At 35.0% G+C, this 7240-nt stretch overlaps 1 protein-coding gene across 4 annotated transcripts in view; it reads right to left on the reverse strand.

The window, feature by feature from the left end:
* Window positions 1-5102: 5102 nt before the first annotated feature.
* Window positions 5103-7240, reverse strand: part of gria2b (glutamate receptor, ionotropic, AMPA 2b) — a 46299-nt gene continuing 44161 nt past the window's right edge. For 2 of the 4 annotated variants that reach the window (XM_072395238.1, XM_072395237.1), the window contains exon 16: window positions 5103-7207. In XM_072395238.1, coding sequence (XP_072251339.1) covers window positions 7043-7207 — 165 coding nt within the window. In that variant the 3' untranslated portion in view covers window positions 5103-7042. The remainder of the gene's footprint in view (window positions 7208-7240) is intronic. The other 2 variants (XM_072395240.1, XM_072395239.1) reach the window with 1 other exon arrangement.

The following is a 7240-nucleotide window of genomic DNA, read 5'->3' on the forward strand; positions in this document are numbered from 1 at the left end:
AAAACAATATTTTATTGTGATGTAATTAACTTCAAAATGTGATGTAAAATAATATGGACTGGAGAGAAACAGACATCTGAAATTCAAGGAAAGAAGGATTATCTTTCTGGAGCACATTGCAGTCGACAGTCTTAATAGGGAGGTGACATTTGTCTACTCTCTTTCTGCTGAGTGTTAAGAAAGAGAGTCGATGAAATGCACTTCAGCACTCAAACCTAATAGCAGCAAGATTTTCCATCTGTTTGCATAATACAGCCTCTTTCCAAATAAAGTAATTCATTCTCAATGAAAATCTCTTCAAGTCCACTAGACATTATATGCACTTCCTTATTTAAAAATGTGTGTGATACTATTGAGCCTAATGTTATCTCCCTTTTTTTTTTTTTTTTTTTTTTTTTTTTTTTTTTCAAACAAGCCTCTGTTCATCCACTTCTCAAGAAACCCAATCTGGATACTTCTTTGCCAATTAATTAATGGCCCATCTCCAAATTACTTTTTGTAGCAAAGGTTTTCGAAAAAATGGTTGTACTGTTCAAGGAGATTTTCCCTTTGATCAACAGATCCATATTTGATTTGATCAGTCTGTCTTTGTTGATAGGACATGTACCACAGACATTTAAAGTTGCTGTAATTTAACCTTTACTACTACTACTACTCTTGATCCAGGACTGTTGGCTAATTTTAGACCTAATAATAATTATACCTAATATTATTCGACAGCATGACATACATTTCCATGATGTTGATACTCAGTTATACTTATCTATGAAACCAGATGAAACCAATCAGTTAGTTAGACTACAAGCAGGTCTGAAAGACAAAGACCTGGATGACTCTGAATATTCTGTTTCTGAATTCAGACAAAACTGAAGTTATTGTCTGTGCACCTAAGCGCTCTGAAACTTTAAAATTAGGCTTAAAACCCTCCTTTTTGATCAAGCTTGTAGTTAAAAATCCCATGCTATAGGCTTAGACTAAAGGGGGACCTCCCATAATGCACCGCTCCTAACTCTGTTCTCTCCTACTCTTTATGCATATATGACATTATTGTTGTCAATAACATGTGTTTCTCTTTCTCAGCAGGTAGCCCTTGCCTGGTGTTATGGTTGTTGTTGACACCTCTTTCCCCATTCTGTTTTTTCCATTAAAAGGAAGTTTATTTCTTTCCACTGTTGCCTTGTGAATGTTCAGGACTGGGGGGATTAGATCAGCAAAAAGATTCAGTGCAATCTGTTGGCTTTCTTGAGACGTCCAGTGTTTCTTTTCTATTTTTTTTTTTAAATGTCTCTGTATGTATTGGCCTGATCTTGAATTTGATTTGACTGGATTATGATTGTATGCAAATAGTTGGATTATAATTGGCTTGCATTAGACTGCATCTTTTGAAGTGCCTTGAGATGACATCTGTTGCCTTTTAATGCAAGATGATGCAGAAAATTGCTCTTCACCAGTGCTTCTTCACATCAGTTATGCATTTGATTCTATATATTATATTCTGTTGGTTGACAGGCTAAGGCAGTGGGTTGGTATATCAGGAACCTCTCTTTGATGTGGTTTTCTTCATCTTTCTGGAAGGTCTTTCTCACTAAATGTTTGTAATTTCCTGTCATTGTCTAAACCATTGTCTCCAGGTGTTCCCCAAGTTTCTGTCCTGGGCCCAGTGCGGTTTACTCTATACTTACTACCTTTGGGTCATAATGTGTACATTTAAAGATGTATCTTACCATAGTTACACAGATTATGTTTGCTATATATTTTTTCTAGGCTTCCTGACATTTCTAAGATGTGCCTCTGAACTGCATAAAGTCCATCAAAGACTGAATGAGGGACAACTTTCTTCAGCTAAACACAGATGAAACAAAGGATGCTTATTTTTGCTCCAGTTGGTTTTTGACCCAAAGGTGAGAGAAAGTCTACTTTAATCCAAACTTCTTTATGTAATCTTCGTTTTATAAACCAGGACTTGAGTTGTGACCAGCATGTAAACAGCATTTTGTTTACATGCATGTTTGTTCATGTTTTCACCAGTTTAGGAATATTGCCAAAATTAGGTCAGTTGTATCCCTAGACAAGATGGAAATTCATGCTTTTATGTCACCCCACCTTAATTATTGTAATTCCATTTTTACTTGTTTGAGCAGTGCTTTTCTGAACTGCATATAAATGATCCAAAATGCAGCTGCTAGGCTGCTGACAAAAACTTCCAAAAGGTCTTACATTACACTTGTTCTGATTCCTTACGTTTGCCACCGATCAGGTTCAGAATCCAGTTTAAAATTCTTGTTCTTACATTCAGAACCTTCCTAGTCAAACCCATTCATTTGTCAAATATCTACTGCAGCCCTGTCATAACAATAGCACTCTGAGTTTGTTGGTTGTTCTTCGATCCAAGGTTAGATCTAAAGGAGACTGTGTTTTTGAGGTTGTTGCTCCAAAGCCTCTTAAAACACATCTATTTAAATTGGCTTTTGATTAACTTGAGGGTATATCATATAATATAATTTGTCTTTCTTTGAAATCGTATTGTGCTTTTATTTCCATCTTTTAACTGCTTTCATTTACAAATCCCAGACTATAGAGTGCACCTGAATATAAGCACCCTCTAATTCTATAAGCCACAGGTGTCCACATTGTAATATGATATATTTACACAGAAAGATGTTACACTTGAGGATTTTTAAACTTTGAATTAAATGCGTATGGTAACATAAACAGATACAAACTGCAAATGCTTTTTACCCGAACAGTGCCTGTAACACAGCTGGTTTAAAAAAAAAAAAGCCAGTAGCCTACCAGGAAAAGTCATTGATTGCCTTTTTCATCTTCTTCCTGCACACTAAAACCATCAAAGTAATTTTCTTCAGTGTACGAAATGAACAGCCACAGAACTCGCTTTGTTGTCGCTTTCACAATCTTATTTCAGATTGATTGCCTTTAATTTCAAAGCTGCATCATATGCATTTCTTTGCTTGTTTTCCATGACAAGGGTGAGTACAAATGACCAATTTACTATAATTTAGTAGTATAAATGTTTTTGATTTATCGTTTCATTGGACCACTGTGAACTATACGTTAAATTTATTGGTCTAATGTGTCACAGCTTATGTTTTTCTGTCACAGTTTATGTTTTGATTGCTGTTATGTTCAGGCTTTGTCACAGTTTATGTTTTGATAATTATGTTTTCAGGTTCTTTGTCATGTTTTTAGATTCAGTTCTTGTCATGTTTCTCCCCGGCCATCAGCTTCACTCACGTCACCTGTTTCCTTGTCATCAGCTGCACGCATTCAGTAATCACTCCCTCCACAGCATTTGAGTCTCCTGGTTTCTTTTCATTCATTGCAGAATCCTCACCAACCCTTCACATCATGCCACTGAAAATTAAGTCTGGTTTCCTGCCTCATAGTCATAGTCTTTGTCAAAGTTATTTATTCCATAGTTTTGTTTTCAGTCTCGTTTTTGCCATAGTCTCGTTCATAGTGTTTATTTATAGTCTTGTTCTCACGTTTAAGTATTTTTGATTATCCCTCTCAGCCGCGCTTTTTGTTCTTGCTCCCTGTTTTTGTGAATAAACCAAGTTTACTTTGCAAGAACTGCATTTGGGTCCTGCCTTCACCACCCGATTTCTGACATAATGTTACAAGGCAAAATGTTTTTGGCGGCATGGGGGAAAAAAAAGAAAAAAACCCTATATTAGCCGCACTGTATTATAAGCTGCGGTGCTTTACTTACTTATTTACTACATTCTTTGGTTATCGAGAGCAACATATTTTTGAAATACATTAATCTTTTCTTTTTCAATGGGAGTGATAGTGCAAGAGTGATTTATTTGATCTTAAATTTATTTGCTTAATCATCCTAATGTATATTCCTCCTTTTTGCAGCCCATCCAGCAAAGGATAAACACCCTGTGTTATAACCAACATAAAATACCAAGAATGATTGAGAGAAACAAAATGGTAAATTAATAAAACTTTAAAAGGACACATTCACTTTCTGTTTTAGAGTGCTTCTTCATTTTATTGCCTTAGAAAATAATTCCCCTTTCTTTATACTTATAATACTTATACCTATTTATTTTAACTTCATTTTGCCCTGATCTATTGATTTTTGTGTTTTCGCCTCTACATTGATTTCCCTTTCACCAAGTAGTTTAACTGAATTCAAATTACAAGGGACAATATGTATACTGATACAAGAAGATCATACAAAGCTAAAAAGATTTAATTAGATTTAAAACCTGAATACAAACCTACATTTAACTGTAAAGATGAATATGTATTTTGGCATTCTTGTAATCATAATTTACCTGATGAGTCCATTTTTATTTTGGCAGTTTAAGCTTCCCCTTTTCAAGTCGCTACTTCGGAAAGTCATACAATTATACATTATGACACCAAAGTAAAAAAAAACAACCTGTAAAATGGTTAAGGAACTGAATTTATATAGCACTTCTCTAGTCTACTTAAGCACTTTTACACAAATTTTACAAAATTTACAAATTCAACTATTTTTAACGCACACTCATACAGCAGTTAGTTTATACATTATCACGGGTTACATCGTGCTTTCGTGTTTATTGCACACATTCACACACCAATGCAATTCAACTGAGGAAACATAGGGATCAGTGTCTTGCCAAAGGACAACTTGACATGTGGTCTGGGGAAGCGGGGAATCATACCACTGATGACTGCCCAGTCAATCCCAGTCCATTCAGCTCACACGGTCTTGAGGAGCGATCACATGGGGGTGTGGAATAGACTATGCCATTGTCTATGGACTCAACTGAAGTGTTTCACCAACAAGCCACAGGTGATTTTTTTTTTAAGTGGTATTCTCTGTAATGTAGACTTTAATTTGAACACAATTGTGTTTGATGTTGGTTTTTAGAATAATTGTCCTTTGGGATTTTTTTGTTTTTGAAAAATAACACAATTACGTCTACTTTGCAAAGTACATGCACCTAACCTTGCTTTTAGCTTTATAAAAAGGAAACTAAATGGTCAATAACAAATCAGGCTCTATATAAAGAAGAGATGAAGCCGAGGTACATTAGCCTGGTGGATTAACAGAAACTTAGTCACAATAAATCACACAGAGATACAAGAAGTCAGCAACTTTATTTAGAAAGAGTCCCAAAAATAAACAAGTTAGCACATATTCCATATACAAAATGTCAGTGGAATAACTTGATTAGCAACTATGGGATATGTATGTGTATTTGATTAAAAAATAAATAAAAACAAAAACATAAACAATTCATGTCCCAGCTGGTTGCAATGGAGGGCTCCATAAAGGTTGATTTATCATTTTCTTTTTCTTTAAGGAAGAAGACAAATCAAATCAGTCCTATAATTACATAAGTGCTCATCTGTATTTCTGTTTAGTAAATTTGTAGTGACACTGCATAACTGAAAAGATAACAGTATTTTCAGAATAAGAATTTTTAATTTAATGGAAACAAAGTTGTTATGAGAGAGGTTTATAATTTTTCATATTTTACCTTTTTATATAAAATATATGTATGTATATATATATTGTGTATATATATATATATATATGTATTACATTTTATTTCCAATTTCAAACAGTTATTCCACAACTCTAACATTAAAATGAAAATGGATGTGGCAATAATGAAATAAACTTATGTAGTATTTGCGGCAACAACATGCAACTGGTGCTACTTCATTGTCAGATCAATGCAGAATACATGGAGACTGGAAAACAAAGCGGAAAAGGCTATTGTATTAGCACTGTCATTGCCACCAACTGTACATCTAGTTACAAAAGTTACTGAATGCATTTGAGTCATTTACATTCACTGAGATGACAGTGATTGATTATATTAAGACTATATTTATACCTACTGGCACTAGATTTTGGCACTGTTACTTATTTGGCATTTTAAACCATCACGTAAACCATATGGATGTGGATGCCTGTTTTTGTGATGTCACTTCAAAGTGTGATGCAGTAATACCATACCATACTATTACTGTTTTCCATTCATGGCATGTAAACAGATTAGTTAGATTCCCCTTGAAAACAAAACGACAACTGTGGTCCTCATCAGAAAAAATACAAACAGCAAAAGCACTGAAGCAAACAAAGAGACATAAGAGTGAAGCAAAATTGCTGCACCAATTCTAACAAGAAAAAACGTAGAAGGATTGATTCCAATGCCAAGCATTGACATATAGTTCATATCAACACCAAATGTTAAAGAATAAGATATACAAGAAAGTTTTTATCATAGGAATTAATTACATGGTTTTAACACCTCACCCCCATATGCAATGTATTTGGCTTAAAAAATATGGAACTAGAAGCTGTTTAGTATTTTTTCTTTCTTTATACTCACACATTAAGATGTTTATATCCAACCAGTATGTAAGCAAGTTTATTTAAAAGCTATTTTGTGAAAATACATAAAAATATTTTTTCATTAAACATTTTCGTTTTCTGCTGATTTTCTTAGAAAAAAAGGACAATTTCACATCTTAATGCAGATGATATCAAGTGTGCTTGAAAATCCTGTTTGGTGGTGTTGGTGGCTACAGAAACTATGTTTGTTTTTTGTTTTTTTTGTTTTTTTCCATGACATCTTCCCTTTAGTCATACATGCACACACTGATGCTCTTCACACACACAAACACCGCTGAGATGATTTAATTTCTGACTCCCAGAAGCAACCACAGCTGTCAATCAAGCCCTTGCTTCCACCTCAGTCCAGTCCAAGCAGATAGACAGGAAAGCATGGTGTCACCAGTTTAGAGAACAGAGCCACCCTTTTCTCTTCCGAGAGGGAATTCCAAAAGGAGGCTTCTTTATATGGTGAGAATTGGAGATAGAAAGCAACAATACAAGTCTGTGTGAAAGACAATGTGAAGCCTCCAGCTCCTACCTTTCCTTTTTCAGAAGACAAACAAAAAGAAAATAGCCAGAACAGAGGGAGGGAGGGAGGGAAGGGCTAAAAAAAAAGAGGAAAAAAATCTCTCTATTGAAACCATTGTAAGGCACTCAGGAGTTTCTTTTTGATCAGGACAAATCTGTTAGGCTGACGTTTAGTCCCATGTCAGGTCTCACATAAGGGACAGCATGGACAGCTTTAGGAAACTCTGGAGTCATCACCCGACCATTCTCCCCAGTACTCCCTGTGACGGAAAGTCTTGCTTTATTCCTCATGGCATCTCCAAAGGTCATCTATAAAATCACACAAGACACATGTACACCCAT

The sequence above is a fragment of the Leuresthes tenuis genome, unplaced genomic scaffold, assembly GCF_036924035.1.
Source record: "Leuresthes tenuis unplaced genomic scaffold, fLeuTen1.0.hap1 SCAF_11, whole genome shotgun sequence".
Lineage (NCBI taxonomy): Eukaryota > Metazoa > Chordata > Actinopteri > Atheriniformes > Atherinopsidae > Leuresthes > Leuresthes tenuis.